This window comes from Strix uralensis, chromosome 18, assembly GCF_047716275.1.
Source record: "Strix uralensis isolate ZFMK-TIS-50842 chromosome 18, bStrUra1, whole genome shotgun sequence".
Lineage (NCBI taxonomy): Eukaryota > Metazoa > Chordata > Aves > Strigiformes > Strigidae > Strix > Strix uralensis.
The window spans coordinates 1,109,167-1,127,769 of record NC_133989.1 but is presented as its reverse complement, the minus strand read 5'-3'; the positions used below and the strand labels follow the sequence as shown (position 1 = coordinate 1,127,769).

The window sequence follows — 18,603 nt, the reverse complement described above, 5'->3', positions numbered from 1 at the left end:
CAGCCCGGGAGAGCGGGGGGCCGCGGCCGGGAACCCGCAGGCCCGGGTGGGCCCGTGGGCCGGGGGGGTCGGACCGGAGGGACCGGGACGGGCCGTTCCGGGCCTCCCAGCCCTGCCGCCTCCACGCCCGCACCCAACATGGCGCCCGCGGCGTCGTGCCCGCCCTCCGCGCGAAGGTCGCTGCCCTCAGCAAAGATGGCGGCGGGGCAGCCCCCTCCCCGGCCGGCCCCGCGGGGCCGGAGACCCGCTGGGGACCGGAGCGGCGACCGCCGGCCCGGCAGCAGGGTTGGGCTGGGCTCGGCCCGGCCCCGGCGCCGCCTGCACCGGCAGCGCGGAGCTCCGCCGCCCGGGCCGGCCCCGGCCCGCCGAGGCCGCTGTCGCCATGGCGATCAGCCCCGCAGCCAACCGTGCGGCGCTTCCGCTGACGTCCGGCCCGACACGTGGATCCAAGATGGCGGCGTCGGCGGCGATGGTGAGTGCGGCGGCCCCGGCGGGGCCCGGCCCGGCCCGGCCCCGCGTCCCCCCCGCCTCCTCCTCGGCCTCGGCCGGGCCCGGCCGGCGCGGGCAGGCGGCGCGGCCCGGGGGGCGGCCCCGGCGCGGGGCGCGGGGCGGGTGCTCCGGGTTCGGGCCTGCACCGCGCTGGGATGGACGCGGCGCCCGGCCCGCAGCCCCGCCGGCCCCCGCGCCTCCCCTCGCCCCGTCCCCGCGGGCTGCGCCGGCCCCTGCCCGGGGAACGCTCCCCCGTTCCTACCGGGGCCTTGTAGCCGTCCCGCGTCTCCCCGGGGGCGTCCCCTGGGCCCGGGCGGCGGCGGGCCGTGTCACCGGAGGAGGGCAGGGCAGCGCTGGGGCCGCCGCTCGGTGCCCGCGGGCCCAGGGGTGCGGAACCGGGTCCCTGCCCCCCGCCAGCCCCGCGCTCCCTCGGCAGCAAAACCGGCTCCGCGTCCAGGATTCACGGCGTGGTCTGGGCAGGAGGAACGCGGGGCTGGGCTGGGGGTGCTCTGCCGGGGGCACGGCCGCGGCCTGAGCGGAGCCTTGGGGCGCTCACGGTTGTAGGGAGCACCGGCCGCCCTTCTCCGCCCCGTGCCGCGCTCTCGGGGGGGAGCGTTGCCCGAAGCGGGTGCTTACACCAAGGAAAGGGGCTGTTACGTTGCGTGCGGTTTTCGCAAGGGTTTGGCAGCGATTATCGACTCGGGGTGCGAGCAGCCGCTTTCCCTCCCCGCGTCTCGGCGTCTCTGCTGCTATTATTGAGTTATTCCCCGAAGCCTTGGACAGCTGAAGATGCTTCTGGTGGAAGTTTGCTAAGGCAGGCGAGCATTGGTGCCACCTCACGGAAGAGAAAACGAGCTGCCTGAAGTCTTGTAGTAGAAAAATGGATTTTCCTCCTTGCTTTCAAAGAAGGATATTTCCTTGATAATGTGTTGCAAGAATAGGTGCATGAATAAATGATGTGTGCTGAATCAAAGGTCGCTGTTGGCCAGGGTAGGGGATGTGAGGTGACTCATGTAGCGTAAAGATTGTCAGAAACTGGAAGGGCAATTGGAAGAGCAGAGGTTTTCATTTATTTTGCTTTAAGCATCTTCATACTCTGCTGGCTTTCCCCCAGGCAGGGAGGAGGGAGTGTCTGAGCTGGCTTTGAGAGCTGAAGATGGTCCTACTGGGAATTTCCTTGTAGCCTTCTCTTTTATGAAAGGCAGAGGAGACTGCTAACAGCTCTCCTGATGTCAAAGGAGCTCTCTGAAATCAATGTGAATGCAGCACTTGTCTCCCTTCGAAAGGCTTTCAGCAACTCTTCCGAGTGCAAGGGCGAGCTGGGCGGAGATGCAATAAAGATGAGCTTGTCCAAACAGTTGACAAGAACATCTAAGGAGGCAGCCCTCGAAAAAGGGGGGCGAGTGTCAGGCTGGCACCTCGGAGGGGGTGAAGAGCAGGTGCCCTTAGCACTGTGCACGTCCTGTTAATGTGCCTGAGGGTAGAATAAATGTTACATGTGGGAGCGAGCTTCAGCTTGCTCCGTTACATGTGGATTATTTTTTTTCCTCCCGCAAAGTAGTGGGTTGTGTCTTTCTTCCCTTTCTGTCACCATATTAAAAAGTTTCAGGAAGTGGAACAGGATATCGGAGCTTTGTGAATCCAGCTGGACAAATGGCTCTGCATAGGTTGGGTTTTCCCTGTTTTCCTTCGAAACTGTCATTGAAAGTTAAAAGCTCTTGATTATGGCTGTCTGTCCCTCTTGCTCTTCTCTGCAGAAAAGAAACGGGACGATGTCCATCGTCTCATTCATCTGATACCCATCGCTGCCTCCTCCTACTTCCTCTGCCTCCCTTTGAGCAAATACTGTGTTGTGGTCTTAAGTTCTTATGTGGATTATGAAACTGTAAGACCTGAACCAGCCCTGATGTGGTACCAGCCCCATTAAAATGCTTGTAAAATGCTTGAACTTGCTGCTGCTCAAAGGTTTCTTCAAGTTGCCAGTCTGTAGAAAACACTTGCCAGTGACCTGGGCAGGGATGGCCCGGACGCGAATGGCCCGGCCACGGGCCCTCTGGGTTTCCGTTAGAGCACGTTGGCAGAGTGCCACAGGGAAAAACTGCTCGTTGGCTTCGGTTTCCCCCTTCCCTTAAATAAATGTCGGAGTTCAGGCCCTGGCAGCGGCAGCTTCAGGGACCGCAAGCTGCAGGAAGACACACGTGTGTGCGTGGCAGTGGCGTAAATACACGTTGTAGGGTCTCTTCACGCTGGGTCAGGCTGGGATTCAGCTGAACAATTCCTCTGTTTTGGCAGCGTGTTTTGTAAAGCTTTTGTGAATTCGCAGAAAACAGCAATATTGTTTAAGCCTTTCTAAATGAGATAAATCAGAGAAACTGTGTCCTGGAATTGTTTGCAAATACCAAGTCTAGTGATAATTATCCAGAAGTACCTTCTCGGGGAGGGTTTGTGTGTGAACTTCTGTTCCCGTTGCTGTGCACAGGACAAGAAACACCGTTAGAATGGCTGCAAGGAAGGTTTGAGTTAATCTTACAGCTAAGTGCTTCATTCTAAAGTTAATTACAGGAATAGATTTTAAAAATCTTTCAAGAAAGCTCCCACAGACCTGGGGGTAGTTGCCGTTGCCCGTAGGGGATGGGTGTGCTGGGGGGGAGAGTGGCTGGTGCCGCTGCTTGGGGGGTGGTTCATGTGGCTGTGCTGGCAGCAGTGCTGCCTGCGCCCTGCCTGCACCCTGCCTGCGCCCTGCCAGGGGTTCCCAGCGTGACGCTCTGCCTGGTCTCATGCCGTGATTCCCCCAGGCTGCTTTTCGCCGGTGCGAGAGGGAAATCTGAGTGTGGCTTCTGGCGGGGTCCTGTGTGCGGAAGGAATGTAGTGACATTTTGAAACAGAGTTTTTCTTTTTTGAGAGAGCGAGGTTTGCTTCCCTTCAGCAGGCTCTTTGCCTGGGATAGATCCCTTCAGTGTGAGCTATGCTTCTCACCCGGCGCTGTGATTTGGGGGACAGGGGCTGATTGTGCTTCTGCAGTTACTTCTCTCATTTAGGTCGTATTCTCGTAAGAAAGGGTCTCTGGTACGTGTGTCTGCATGTACGCATGTAGTAAAATAATAAAGCTTAGTCAATCCAAATTATTCTTGTCTGCGTGCAGCTGGGTTTTTCTTGATCTGGAGTTGTGCACATTTGTTGTGCTACTTGTTGCTTCGTTGTACGATTTCCTGGCACCTCAGATGCAAGACTGTCATCTGAGAGATTTGTGTGTGCGTGCGATTTGAAATGTAAATACTTGGTAAAGGCCCCAAAGGCGCGCGCTCCTGTCTGCTGGACGGCTGGGGGCTTTGTGACTGAGCTAAAGCAGAGCCCCAGCTGGTGTGGTTTGACCTTGAGTCAGAGATAACGTAGCTTGTGGGCATCTCCCAAAGGAGCCGATGGCCAGGCCAGGCCCGTGAGTTACGCAGGTGCCTTCGCTGGGAGAAGCTGAGGCGCATCTGTCAGTACAGAAGCAAAGATCCTGATGAGAAAGGCCCCCGGCTTCAGCCTGCACATGAGCTGCCGCGTTAGGAACCTGCGCTGGGCATTTCCTTCAAATTTGACTTCCAGAGCTCCCCCACCTGTTGCGTAGCAGCGTTCCCATTTCTTGCTACCGAATGTTTTTTCCTGGCAAGACTTTCCACAGTCCCCCTCTTGTCTTTTCTGTTGCCTGGTGCTGCCTGAGTCATCGTCATCTGTATGCAAAGAGCCTGATTTCTGTCAAAGGTGTCATCAAGAATTTCATCTTCTACATGCTTGTGTGTCTCCTGAGCGCCTTCCAAAGTTCTGTCCTTATCTTGTCATCTTGCACGCTCTTCAGGGCGAGGATGGCACCGGCGTGGCTTTGGTTTTTGTTAAGTAATATTGTGCTGTGTGTGTCTGGCACCTCAGTGACGAACGAAGCGAGATAATTGCTACAGGTCGCTGGCTGCTGTAGAGCGTAATGTAGGGCAAGAGTGTTTCCTTCCAGTGCTTCACCTGCCTGGGAGACCTTTTCCTACTCGGTCGCAGAGGCACGGAGCGCTCTCTTACAAGATCAGAGAGGGCAAAATTTAGCACAGAAGACAAGGCCCATATTGTGTCGGGGTAGAGCAGTATTGAAGTCCAAGTGATTTTTAAGAGAGTGCTTCCCAGTCGCTTTCCAGAGGAGGCTTTTTGCCCCCTCTAACTGCATTGAGCTGTGCTTAGAATGGATCTCAAAATCTCCCTTGTAAGTAAAACAGATATATCCGATAATTTAGCATTAACAAGTTTTATGTAGGTGCTAGCATTTGCATTTTAAATACCTCTTAGATTTAAAACCCCTCAATATTCATGACTTTTTTCCATCCTGCTCAGTGCCAGTAGTTCTGGATGCTCTATTGACCCTCGCTGGTGCCTGGGCCAAACATACCTTACTGGCCTCAGAATAAGGCAAAAGGAAGGTGAGGAAGAGGAAGGGGTGTGGGGGCAATAGACACAGATTATCTTCCCCCTGCCCTGACCTGATGAGGGTAGTGCTGAACCCCAGGCCCTGCTGAGCCAGCACAGGCCCCAGGCTGGGGGTGGCTCGTTCCAGTCCCAGCCCAACTCACTTGGTCAGGCTCTTTCCTCTGCCTTTCCCTTCGGTATTTGGCTCCTGCCCCGGCACGAGACGGGACGGGCAGTAGCTCACGGAGACCGGCTCTGCCTGCCCTGCCGAGGACACGCAGGGGAAGGCAGCAGTTGGGGTTATTATGGCTGCAGCATTAGCTCAGGAGTTGTCCCAGACCAGACTCTGCTTTTTTTTGCGTGTGTGGTTTTCCAGTGGTGCCGCACACGCAGGGAGTTTAGGAGAATGGGCTGAAGCTTGTAACACAATGAGATTGTACTGGAGTTGATGCTCTAATCCAGCCAAGCCGCTGCTGTTTAATACTCTTTAAAGCTCGGTTTTCACACGGCCTTCCTGCTCATGCTGGGCTGCGTTACCCGAGGAAGCAACAGAGTCTGTTTAAGGGTTTGCTGCTGCGCTGGTGTACAGGGTCTGGTTTGTGTTGGAGCCCCCGTGGAACTGATTGACCCTTCTAGCCTGACCCATCTCCCCACTCCCTGAAAAAAGGGGGAGAACTTTTTTGCTGTGTTACTGAGCTGTGTGGTGGCCCGGAGGGGTGAGGAGAGAAGATTGAATAGCCGGGAGCAGGGATGTGCCCATCCCTTTGGATGAGGTGAGCGGCTGGTTTGGTGTCCCTTACCCTGCACTAACTACTCCACTGCTGGTAGCTGCGTGTGAGCATCAGTCTGTAAGTGGCTCCCGATGAGCAGAGCTGACAGAAATCCAGTGCCAGGGCCACTTTGCTGACTCTCTTTGATGAGAGTCACAAAACAAAGTCAAGAATAGCTTTTCGGAATTTAATTTGTGTTTAATTGCCTGACTGTGTGGCCTTTCTAATGTCCGGGGTGAACACTTTCAGTGGTGTCGCTAATGCTGTTCCCATGTTTCTGTTGTATTTTAATGTTTCTTCTCCTTTTTGCAGGAAAGGCTAAGATATATGCTGGTCTTGCTGTTGTTGCTGCACGGTACAGACTCCTTCTATGTACCTGGTGTGGCTCCTATCAACTTCCACCACAATGATCCCGTAGAAATAAAGGTAGGATGAACTTGGATGGAGCTGTTGGTCTGCTTGGGTTTCTGTGTGGTTTGTTTTTTCCCTCCTTTATATCACAGCAGCAAAGTGGGACTAGAAAGTCAAATTTGGGGATCCTGTTACTAAAATTTTGGGGGCAGATATTTTCTCTTTTTCACAATATTCATGTAGGGTGTTGGGGATAAGCAGCCCTCAAGTGGTCACTGTCGTCATCTTACCCTGCAGTTCCCAACATGATTCTCTTCCTTGCTTCCGATATCTTCTACCAAGTTCCTTCAGTGGTTGCACCAAAGTCCTCAAGATGTTGGTCTGTTTGGGAAAAGGGCCCTCTTTCTCACTGTAGCTTTGAAGTGAATATAATCAGAGATTTTTTTCTCCAGCATTATGCTGACTCTCACAGTGAGCCTTTCAGTGGTAGGTGAGTGGTAGAATAAAGAAGTGGTTTGAATCGGACCTTTCCCATTTTCTCTTCTAGCCAGTTTGCTCACGTTGTGTCTTCAAGTCAAGTGAAATCCATGATAAACCCTTGGAGTCATTTTGGTGCAGGCATTTGTCCTTGAGTGTTGCAGATCTTACAACCCAGGCTTGCCGAGAGCTGTTCCTGTGCAGCATTGCTGGTAGTGAGTGATGGAACTCAACTGATGGAGGCAGCTGGACTTTGTTTCCAGACATCAGCAGTTTATGGCCCATTTAATTTATTTTTCTAAAGCTGTGGCCTCTTGTCTCAGCAAAATCCAGCACCCTTGGGGATGCTGAGGCTGGCTGCTCCCACATGAAGCACAACACAGTTTTCTCATTGGCCACAGGCTGCCAGACAGGCTATTTTTAAGCAAATGAGACTTGCCTGTGGCTACAGCAAGCTTCCCAGAAGAAGGGGGTACTGGAATGGCTGTTCTCAAAGGGATTTCACAGCCCAATGCTCCCTCAAGTGATAAGGCAAGTCAGCGTGTTTGCCAGTGCTCTTCCAATAAATGACCTTGGCTGATTACAAAACACCTCTGGTTTTCAGAGCAACTGTGGCCTTGGCTGTTGTGGTACGTCTCTGCACTTCCCTTGTGCCCTGTGATTTGTGGGAGCTCCACAAGTGTTTGGGTTTTGTCACCATCCCTTGTCTTCCTGATCAGAGGGCTCTGGCTTTCCTTACAGAGATGAAAATTGCTGAACTCTTCATATCACTAGAGGCCAGACCTCTAGGTCCAGTGTGACATGAATTCTTTTTTGAGGAAATAACGGCAGTCTTGTCTGAAATGTGACTCTTGAATCTCTTTTGAGCTCTTTGTTGTTTTTTAGGGCTCCACTGAGTCATAAATTTGTGAAACCAATCCACTATGCTGCTTTCTTCAAGTGTTTCTCAGTTTGTGAATGAATTGCTACTAAATGGTAGTGTAGAGGAGCTGGAGCTCTCCCAGGAACAGCTGTCTCCTTTTTTTTTTTTTGTTTTGTTAATTCAACAGCTTCCAAAAGTGAGCTTTATGGGAGGTGCCCCTGAAGTAAGCTTCAGCTCCTGGCTGATGTTGAGAGGACAGGAAACTGTCTGAGTTCTTTCATGGGGATAACCCTTCCCTTCTTCCTCCAGGCTGTGAAGCTGACCAGCTCGCGAACCCAGCTACCATACGAGTACTACTCGCTGCCCTTCTGCCAGCCCACCAAGATAACGTACAAGGCTGAGAATCTCGGTACGTATCTGCTGAGCAGCGTGTTCCTCAGCGGCGAGGGGGCTGCTGCTCAGGAGCTGCCTGAGGGTATGTTTACAGGAGTTAAAAGCAATTGCAAATGTCATCTCTAATAAACTGTTTGTGAGCTCTTGCTTCCTCCAATTTATATGCTGGCTGTTTGCAAACCAGGATGCCCAGATATTGGAAAGAGGAAGCCCCTTACCTGAAGGAGGGCACGTACGCTGCTTCCTAAGTAGCTCTTGATATTTCCAGCAAAAGAGCTGAACTGCCCTTCAGTCTCATCCTGGCATCTCTGGTCACAGAGGAGACTGGCTGTGGCCCTGCCAGCTGCCCAGTGCGCTGCCAACCCAGGATCAGTGCTGAGAAGCCTGGCAGCCTTCAACCCCGCCCTTCTTTTCCTGTTTTCTAGGTGAAGTTCTTCGGGGGGACCGAATTGTAAATACACCTTTCCAGGTTTCCATGAACATGGAGAAGAAATGTGAAGTTCTGTGCAACTTGCCCAATAAGCCGGTCACTCTGACAGTGGAGCAGAGCAAGCTGATCGCCGAGCGCATCAGGGAAGATTACTATGTCCACCTGTGAGTCAGCTGGAGCGCGGGTTTGTGTCAGCGGGGATTCGGTGTTGTGGGCAAATTTGATGTGAAATCTGTGTTTTCAGCATTGCTGATAACCTCCCTGTGGCAACACGGCTGGAGTTTTATTCCAATCGTGAGGAAGAGGAGAAGAAGAAGGAGAAGGATGTGCAGTTCGAGCATGGATACAGGCTTGGGTTTATGGACGGTAACAAGGTAGAGAATGTGGGTGCTGTCCGAGGGGTGCCCAGAGATCGGGGTGTCTGTCAGAGGGAGTTAGGAGTCTACCAGGGAATATCAGAATTGGGAATATCAGAGTTGGGAATGCAACCAGAAGGTTTTTTAAAGAGTGGAAATAAGAGAGAGGGCTCTTGTTGGAAGAAGAGGGTGGGTGCTGAGCTGCTGGTGCGATCGCCAGGAGTTCTGGCTGTGTCCAGCGAGTCAAACTCAGGCAGTGGTGTCCCCTCAGCAGGGCAAAGGCAGCGTGCCCCAAAGGCCGGCTGATCTTCGATGGTCTTGGAGCATCTCGCATTTAAAAAAACAAAAGTCAAGTGTTTATTGGAGGAAAAGCCACTTAAGTTTGCAAATGGAAGCTTAGCGTGTGTATTCCCGCGGACGTTGTCCGTGACTGCGCGCCCCGGGACCGGCTCTTTGACTTAGCGGGTGTGTGTTTGCCAGCCTCAGGCGTTCCGCCGCGCGCGGCTCGGGTCGCTGGAGCCGAAGGTCTTGCGGGTGAACGCACCCGCGGCGCCAGCTCGGGCTCGTGGTACCTTGTTCTGTAGTAGGTGATGTAAGAGAAAGCGCGAGCGTAGGACGCTGTGGGACCCCCGGAGTCTGGGTCACACACGTCTGCCTGGTAGGAGAAGCAGGTGGGAAACGGGGTTGTAGCTGCTGAGGCCTTTCCAACCTCAATTTGGTGATTCCACTGACGTCATGGTTGAGATGTGAGATATAATGATATTTTCAAGGCCAGAAATAGACCGAAACATTATCGCTGAAGCCTGGAGTGGTTGAGGTGTTGTTGCCTTTTCAACATCTCTGTGCTCTCCGCTTGTTCTTTTAGCCCTGGACAGTGTTAGCCTGGTCTTGCTCTGTAGCACAATGCGTCTGGGAACAGTTGGAGTCTTCAGTTCTCCGCACTGAAGCTGCTTTCTGCAGTTGTTGCTTCTGAACTTTGCCTGTTCCTCCCCTGGGGTGCTAACGTTTATTTAATGTCAATCTGTTTTAGTTCTACCTGCACAACCACCTCTCCTTCATCCTTTACTACCACAGAGAGGATGTGGAAGAGAACCAGGAGCCCACCTACAGGGTCGTGCGCTTTGAAGTGATTCCCCAAAGTATTAAACTAGAAGGTGAGAGACTCTTCGGGAGGGGAGCAAAGGAGAAGAATCTCTTGTAGGGCCAGGAGTCGAGTGCCACTGATGGATCCGGGGGGCAGTTGTTGCTTCTGGTACAGTCTCGGGGCACAGAAATGAGAGAGGGTCCAAATTATAAGAACAATAAACCCCTTTGTTATTAAGGAAGTACCAACAGTAGAGAGATCTTGAAATGTGATCCGTGGAAAATGAATTCATATAAAAAGATCTGAGTTTGAGGTTTTGGGGTTGGATTTTTTTGGCACTGTGTCATCTAGCATGAAGTATGGGTGGTGTCTAGCTCTTGCTGGGGCTCAGATCTCCCCCGCTGGGACACTGCTGGCTCGTCCAGGGACCCACAGGGTGTTTGGAACTGGTCTAGGGGGACTGAATTTTGAAAATTATGGTTAGGGGGAAAACACTTCTACCTCAGTGAGCCCAACGTGAAGCAGGTGTCTTGAAGGGCCGCCGCTCAGCATGTGTGTCACCCACCCCATGCAGCTCTCCCCTGGCAGCAGCAGGCTGTGCTGGAGAGCTCTGGTTTCTCAGCATATCTTGGGGAATAGAGGATTTACTCACGGCCTAGGACCTTGGCTTCAGAGCCTCTGGCTTTTACCCTTCCAGATAAGGAAAGCCCTATGCATAGCTTTCCTTAAAGCTTGTTAATGGTGCTCCACTTCTGATCAGAATAATAGCTTTGCAAACTGCAGAGCAGGTCAGAAAGGAATGAGTGCTTCCCCTGGGGTACTGGGAGAAGGTGCAGCCCGGTGCCTCGTGGGTACGTGGGGCCGGGGTGATCAGTGGGAGAGGGGGTGCCGGGGAAGGGCTGACCAAGCCTGTGCTGTGTTTTCTCTTACAGATTTGAAGGCTGATGAGAAGAGTATGTGCACCCTGCCTGAAGCCACGGGCTCTGCCCCACAGGAAATCGATCCTTCCAAAGAGAACCAGCTGCTCTTCACCTACTCTGTGCACTGGGAGGTGAGGCAGTGACGGGAAGCTGGTGGACAGCGCTGCCCCGGCTGGCTGGCAGCTGGTGCTCCACACATCTGTCGCAGTGGTGGTGTGGAAGCCACTGGGAATGTGCTGGTGTGAGAAGAACTTTCCTGTTCTTTCAGGAAAGTGACATTAAATGGGCTTCACGCTGGGACACCTACCTGACCATGAGCGACGTGCAGATTCATTGGTTTTCTATCATTAACTCGGTTGTGGTCGTCTTTTTCCTTTCAGGTGAGTGAGATGTGTGGGGTGAAGAAGGGCTTTGCCATTCATCTGCAGGGAACTTTCTTTGTGCCTCGGCTGGAGGCGGCTCGAGGAGGATGTGGCTGTGTCTGAACCTGATCAGAAGGGGCAGGAAACAAACACTGGCCCATAGAACCCTCACGGGTCAGACAGTTGCTGCTCTCTGAATGGGGTAGCTGGGAGGTTAGAATGTGGTTAATGCACGTCTTGAATGTCCATATTTAAGGAAAAACAACCACAGGAAAGCCACAGTGCCCCATTCCTGCTGGAATTCTGCCTTCCCTACTGCCTGGGGGTTTGTTTCTGTCTTTGCTGAGGGCTGGGGAGGTGGCTGATGACGCAAGGCCTCCCCTCCGAGCCAGTGCTGGGTGCTGGTGGGAGCCGTGTGGTTGTGGAGCGCCAGGGCAGCGCAGCCACGGAGGAGCCTCCGAGCTAAACCATGTTTGTGCTTGTTTTCAGGTATCCTCAGCATGATCATCATCCGGACCCTCCGGAAGGACATTGCCAACTACAACAAGGAAGATGACATCGTATGTGTTTGTTGTGGCGCTGGGATCAGCGAGGGAGGGAAGCACGGATGAGGAGGGATTTGTTGGAAGACTTGGATTGTCTCTTTCCTCCCCCCTGTTTTGTTTTGAGCCCCAAAGATGGGGGGGGGATGGCAGTTCTGTCGTGCTGTCACGACACCTTTGGCTCTGTATCACGGCAGGTTGCTGGTTCAGACGTCTTCAGCCCCAAGTAGGGACTGCAGACAGTTCCGTAAATGTGTGCCCTGGCACTGGCAGTTCAGGTCTGAGCTGTTTTAAGCCCAAGAGGGAAGAAGTTTAACTAGAGTGATAAAATTCTGTAGAAGAGCTGGACGTGGGGAAATGAACCTCCTGGGCTGACTGTGGTAGGACATTCATTCCCACCGTTAGACCATATCTAAATACCTTCTTTTCCTGTTGTTGCTGCAGGAAGATACTATGGAGGAATCTGGTTGGAAACTTGTGCATGGAGATGTCTTCCGGCCGCCGCAGTATCCTATGATCCTCAGCTCTCTCCTGGGTTCTGGAATTCAGCTCTTCTGTATGATCCTGATTGTCATCTGTGAGTGGCGTGTGGCGCGTGGGGTGGCTGTGACGAGAGAGGAACGACGCCCAAGGGCGTTCATAGCTCCGCGCTCGCCTTGGCTGGAGTGAAGTCGCATAAGGCTGCTTCCTCTTGCAGCGCTGGTTGAGGCGACAGGCCTGTGCTCGGCCGTTCGGGGTTTCTAGGTCACGTTTCCCAGCTGAAGGCATCTTTTTGTGTTTCTATTTCCTGTTACCCACATACGAGCCCTGGACTCTTATCGTGGGCTGAGAGACCTGGGCACGTGTGTGCTTTGCCTTCTGCGCGGGGCCTGCTCCGACTGCTGGGAAGACTGAGGCTAAAGCCTGGTCTGTAGCTTGAGCTCAGAGCTGGGGCTTCCTCCCTCTGGCCGGCACCGGAGGCTGAGGGCACGTTAAGCTGCGAAGGAAATGAGGGCTGTGCAGAAGGCGGGTTGCAGGCAGCCATGGGCTGGGTCTGGGCCCCTGCTCTCCCGCGGCTGGCGAGCACACGTGCCTCAGAGCTGCTGTTCTGTCCTTCCCTCCCTCCGCAGTCGTGGCGATGCTGGGGATGCTGTCGCCTTCCAGCCGGGGCGCGTTGATGACCACCGCCTGCTTCCTCTTCATGTTCATGGGGTAGGTGCCTCCTGCTGCCCACCCCTCCTCTCCCTCTCCCTGACAACAAAAGCTAATTTTCTTTGTCTTGCCTTGTTTCTGTCCAGGGTTTTTGGTGGATTCTTTGCTGGCCGCTTATACCGGACTCTGAAAGGGCATCGATGGAAGAAGGGAGCCTTTTGTGTGAGTTCTGTGCCATTACCCAGCTTGGCTGATGGCTGTGGATAAGGCCCACATGGATTTGTGGGTAGCAGGGTGCGGCCTGGCTGTGCTGCAGGGATTTGGGGGGGATTGAGCCCTCACAGCTCCACACAAGGGGGCGAACACCGCAGCATGTACTACAGCAGAGCCAGAGGCTTGTTCAAGACCCTCCCCACCGCCCCCGCTCTCTGCTGGGCTGCAGCAAAAGGGACGTTTCCTCCACGTGGGCCTTGTCCCGGCAGTGACTCGTGAAACGTCTGGCTGATGAACCACGTCTTTCCTCTTAACCTGTGGTTGCTCTTGCAGACAGCTACCCTGTATCCGGGCGTCGTCTTTGGTATCTGCTTCGTCCTGAACTGTTTCATCTGGGGGAAACACTCCTCTGGAGCGGTGGGTACCTTCCCCTTGGTGTCCGCTGGGTGGGAGCGGGGTGACGGGGCTCTACCCGCGGGTGCCTGTGGGCCGACTGCTGCGTTGCGCCGGGCGGTGGCCACGGTCTCGGGGCGGGCGCGCTGCCCGCCTGACGCGGGCACCTCGTGGTGTGATTCCAGGTGCCTTTCCCCACCATGGTGGCCTTGCTCTGCATGTGGTTCGGGATCTCCTTGCCCTTGGTCTACCTGGGTTACTACTTCGGATTTCGCAAGCAGCCGTATGACAATCCCGTACGGACAAATCAGATTCCCAGGCAGATCCCGGAGCAGAGGTGGTATATGAATAAATTTGTTGGGTGAGTTGATGAGTGTCTGGGAAATACGGTGAGTCCAGCCCCCTCCCCTCGCTCTCCCTGGGCTGCTGAGCATCGGCAGATGCGTTTCCTTGAGTAACACGATACCAGGGACAGTCGTGATGATTTTATAAGCACCAGTCACACCACATCAAAAGTGGTACGTGCTCGGCAGCGGCTGGGCCGTTGACTCTGACATTTATTCTGTAATCAGGAGCTGTAGAGCTTCTGCTGGCAGCGCTCTGTGTGGTTACAGGGGACTTGTAATGGCCAGACACTTAGATTGTGCTGCTTATTATTTTTCTTTCTCACTCTGCAGGATTCTCATGGCTGGTATCCTGCCTTTTGGAGCTATGTTCATCGAATTGTTCTTCATTTTCAGTGTAAGTATTTAACCCACTTCACTCCCAAACAGGATTCCTCTCGTGCCAAACCTTTTGAAGGGGAGGGGGTCCCGCTGGAGCAGGCTCCTCTTGCTGTCCTGGCTGCAGGGGCTGGCAGGTGCCCTCTGGGCCGGTCGGGGCTGTTTCCAGAGAGCGGGGCTGTGGCTCTCTTCAGGCCATCCTCTCGCTGAGGGCACCTGGAGGTGTCTCGGGGACACTCCCTGGCGATTTGGAGGGTAAAGGTGAAAACTTGCTGTAAGGTGATGTCAGGGAGGGGTCCTGCTCTTCAGGCATTCCCTGAGCCATCCCAGCTGCCACCCGTTTAGCACCTTCTATGGATGGGGAGGAATTTGGTGGGGAGATGGAGGGGAATGAACAAGCTACCTCTGAGCTGTCTGGGGGCACCTTTTTGCAACCTGATTCCTCTGGAGTAACGTGAAATGCATCTGCAGTTTCATCTACAGGAGGCTGAGGGGCTCCTCAATTTCCCTCAGATTAGCTGCTAGAACTTACTCTCACCTTCACTGATTGATCGCAGTACAATGGACACAAATTTCTGCTGCATCTTTGTTTCAGGCGATCTGGGAGAACCAGTTCTATTACCTTTTTGGCTTTCTGTTCCTGGTGTTTATAATCCTGGTGGTATCCTGCTCCCAAATTAGCATCGTCATGGTGTACTTCCAGCTTTGTGCTGAGGTGAGATTCCTGCATTGTAGTTTTCAGTAGCTCAGGGGATTTGCTCCTGGAAAAGCCCAGGTTGTGTTAGTGCTGCTGCTCGGCAGAGATCTCGTGTGGCCTGGCCTCACCAGCGCGGTTGCTCCTGACACCTCCTGACTTCAAGGAGAATCGAAGCTCCTTGATTATCCACTGGGCTGGGAACTGTGGGTTCACACCAGCAATTCTGCTGGGAGCAGGGTATTTGGAGTTGACATCTCTTCCCAAAGAAACTCTTTCATTCCATCCCCATACAAAACGAAACGCGGGGCCAGAGGTGAGCCGTGTTCTCCGGTAGCAGGTGCTGTGGTACTGACCTGCCTTTGCTTCACCGTCAGCTCTTCATCCTCCGCGTCTGGAAACGTTCCTGTGACAGAATAGTTCCCCAGCCCCAAACTGTGGTTTTCCTTTGAAGGGAAATGGCTGGAGTTGTCCCTGTCCCAGAAGGGTCATGGCTCCCCTGAGACAGTGGCACAGGAAGAAGCAGCCTGTGGGATAACACGGCTTTTTCCCCGGCAGGATTACCGCTGGTGGTGGAGGACCTTCTTGGTGTCTGGAGGATCCGCCTTCTACGTGCTCATCTACGCCATCTTCTACTTTGTGAACAAGGTATTGTTGCTCCTCCAGCGTGGAAGTGCCGCCTCTCTAGAGGAGGTGGTTGTGTTTGGGATGGGAAGCGGCGGCACCGCCTGCTCCGAGCACATCCCTGTCTGTCCCCGGGCAGCTCCTCAGCCCCGCCGAGGGCAGGACAGGCCCCGGAGCGGGGCCCTGTGCCCTCACCCCCCCTCCGAGGGCATTGCACGTCAGCCAGACAAAACCACCTGGAGCGAGGGGTTTCCTCGCCGAGGCACGGGCCGCCCTGGGGAGCTCACTCCTGTTACCTCTGTAATTCATTCAGCTTGTTTCTCCCTCTTCTTCTGTTTTAGCTGGATATTGTTGAGTTCATTCCCTCCTTACTGTACTTTGGCTACACTGCCCTGATGGTCTTGTCCTTCTGGCTCCTCACTGGCACCATTGGCTTCTATGCAGCCTACATGTTTGTCCGGAAGATCTACGCCGCCGTGAAAATAGACTGAAGGTGCAGCCACCCAGCAGCAAGTTGACACCTCGGAGCACGTGTCCGCCTGGGAGCCGAGGGGACGGCTTCTCCTGACTCCTTTAAGGAAACAAAATCCAGTGGGAGAGTGACAAGAGAAATAAATAACTCCTCGTTTTGGAATGTAACTTTGGCACAGTGTACATGGATTCTGGGCTACTTCTGGGGGGAAAAGGGGTCTGTAGATACCTTACATTTTAACTTTATTATCCTGTTCCATATTTGAGGGAGTTTTTTAGCAGAGAAATATCCCTCTGTATAAGCAAACCCCCTTTTTGCTAATTCATCCTTTTTTTTTTTTATGTTGATGACGAATGGATTTGAGACAGCAGTGGAAACACTTGTGAAAACGTTTTCTTCCAGCCCCTGGGGTGCTCTAGGATTCAGGGAGACTCTTCAGACAACACCAGACGGGGTTTCTTTCCTGCCTTCATGTCTGCACGGAAGAGGGAGCTTGACTATGGCAAAATAACGGAGCCACGAGGCTCCCCCAGCGCCAGCCGAGCCCACTCCGCCCGCAGAAGTCCTGCCTTCGGCTTGTTTACAGTTCGGCGGAGGTGCCACTCGGAGCCTGGGAAGTGCAATTTCACCCTGCGAGCGCTTGAGAGCTGCGACCCCCGGCACCGCTTCTCCCTCCCTCCGGCCTCGGACGGCTGCGGGGCTGGGGAGGGGGGGGATTTCCTCGCGGGCGGCGCGGCAGGACGCGACGTGCTGGTGGAAGCCACGTGCTGGTGCTCGAACGCCGGACTGGAAGGACGCGCGAGGTAACCACGAAGGTTCGTTCTGGCGACGGCTCCGCTCCAGCCGCGTGAGGAGATGGGGCCGGCGTCCTTCCGGGAACGTCCTTCCCTGCGGAGGGAGGGCGGCGGCGCCGCTGCTCTAGTGCCAAGCGATCTGATGCAGTATTGGGCCCAAGCTGCCGCGTGTGGGGGCCGGGGACAGAGGGGTGGCCCCGAGGAGCTCGCCCGTTGCCGGGAGCGGGCTGTCTGGCTCCCTGCCCGCTGCTCCGGCTGCTCTCCTCCTCCTCCTCCTCCTCCTCCTCCTCCTCCTCTTGGATTCTCTACCTCCAGGAAACAGAAGAAGCACGTGCCCCTAAGCTGTATTTTGTTCTCCACAAAACTGTCCAAGCCCTCCACGATAGCCGACGTGGGTTCTTCTGCAGCGGGCTCCTCTTTTTCTGTGGCTCAATGCCTTGAGTCAGTCTGTGGGAAGCTCTTTTAAAAAGAGGTTTAAAGGTCTTTTTTTTATTTTGGTCACTTAGATGATAATTTACCAGTAAAAAGGTTCCATGCTACAGTGAAGGCTCCCTCCACCCCCAGACTAGCCAGATTCAGTCAGGGCTACAGGGGAGAGGGGTTTTTTTTTAGTGAGATCTATGAAAATTTTGCTTTTCCTTCTCGCTGTAGGAAGCAGTACGGTCTCCCAGTGACCAGCTGCCACAGGTGACACCATTCCAACCCAGAACTGTCCAAAGCCCTCCCTGTTACCAGCACTGACGTGCACCCTTGAGGGGTTTGGGGCTTTTTTTTAACCCAAATTGCCATAAGTTTCCACCAGGTCCATGCAAGGACCCGTGTCTCTCGCCGCTGCCGTGCCCCTGCGGGGAGCTGGTGGCCCGGCCCCCCGGCACCGACCCTTCCAGCCTTGCCTGGCAGCTCTGGCCGCCCCTCGTGCCAAAGCCAGGCCAGGCAGGAACCGAGGACGGGAAAAGGGAGCAGGGGACGCACGTGCCAGCTGTGCCGTGGAGTCCTGCGTCAGTTCTGATTTGAGGTCCCTCTCTGAGATTTTGGTTGATTTTTCTTTTTCCTTTTATTTTCTGCCCCTGCCCCAGTGGAGAGGCTCAGCCAGCATTGATTTCTCTCCCTTCCCCAAAGTGTTTTCTCTGTATTCTTTGTAATTTTTAATTAATGTATGTATTCTTTGTGTCCTGTTGTAAATAAATCTGCCATTGTCCTGTTGTCCTGCTCTCCTGGCTTCTCAGCCACCTCTTGGGATTTTCTTTTCAGAATGTTCGGCACCCGCGTGGTCTTTGATGCGTGGCTGTGGTCAGACGCCGAGCTTGGCCTACACTGTGGTTTCCTTTGTAATATTTTCCTCCTGGCACACTTGACCGAGCAGTCTGTTTCCCCCACCGTGGCATGTCCCATGTGCTGTCGTTCGTTGGAATTAAGACGCCACCAGCCGAGGCGTTTGGTCTGCCCTCGCTGTTCTGCTCGCGTGGGGTGAGGACGCTTCAGCAGCTCGTCTCGTGTGTGTGGGATATGTTGTGTGACTCGCGTAGCGCTGCTGGATGGAGCAGTGGGACTGTTGATGGTGGATGGGCTGCGAGGGCCAGGTGAGCATGTGGTGCTTTAGAGCAACAGAGGTGAGAGCAAATTAAGGGAGCTGCTGTTTCTTCTGAGTAGTTTGGAGGCTGTTGGTGCTGTGGAAGCTGGACCTTCATCGCTGCTTCCCGCTCGATGCCTTCCCCAGTGTTTCTGCTGGGGGGTACGTGGCAGGAGAGCAGCGAGTGGCGGTTGATGCAGAGGGAGGGAGGGGGGGGGATGGCGAATTTCCCTCTCCCAGGGTGTTCTGCCCAGCAGAGCAGTGGGGGTGCACAGCCGTGGCTGGTGACGGGTTACAGAGGTGCCAGTGTTGGGGGCTGCTGAATGTCTGTGACCCTGAGCCGCTGCCGAGACCAGAGCAGGTAAGTAATTAAAAGTCAGAAATCATTGGAACAGTCCCTTCTCCCTTAAAAAAGGCAAAGGAAGGCACAAGCCGTGCTGCCCTTGTCCCTCTGAGGCAGACTAAAGCAGCGCTGCGGTGTCCTGCCACAGCCCTCTGCGCCGGGAGAGCACTGCTGAGGAAA

The 18,603-nt window shown here is 54.4% G+C and overlaps 1 protein-coding gene across 2 annotated transcripts; it reads left to right on the top strand.

Moving 5' to 3' along the window:
- The first annotated feature begins 370 nt into the window (after positions 1-370).
- TM9SF4 (transmembrane 9 superfamily member 4) lies at positions 371-17,713 on the top strand. Of its 2 annotated transcripts, XR_012631489.1 has the most exons (19): positions 371-472; positions 6,003-6,116; positions 7,690-7,789; positions 8,199-8,367; positions 8,448-8,577; positions 9,590-9,713; positions 10,576-10,694; positions 10,832-10,943; positions 11,415-11,485; positions 11,912-12,044; positions 12,577-12,658; positions 12,745-12,820; positions 13,145-13,228; positions 13,390-13,565; positions 13,882-13,945; positions 14,522-14,641; positions 15,179-15,268; positions 15,586-15,932; positions 16,119-17,713. XR_012631489.1 is itself a non-coding variant. In XM_074888751.1 (18 exons), exons 1-18 carry the CDS (start codon positions 383-385, stop codon positions 15,733-15,735), a joined length of 2,004 nt encoding a protein of 667 aa, XP_074744852.1. In that variant the 5' UTR covers positions 371-382; the 3' UTR covers positions 15,736-17,713. The 2 variants fall into 2 exon arrangements, 1 of the variants encoding a protein (XP_074744852.1); XM_074888751.1 differs by having other exon boundaries at positions 15,586-17,713.
- Positions 17,714-18,603: the final 890 nt, after the last annotated feature.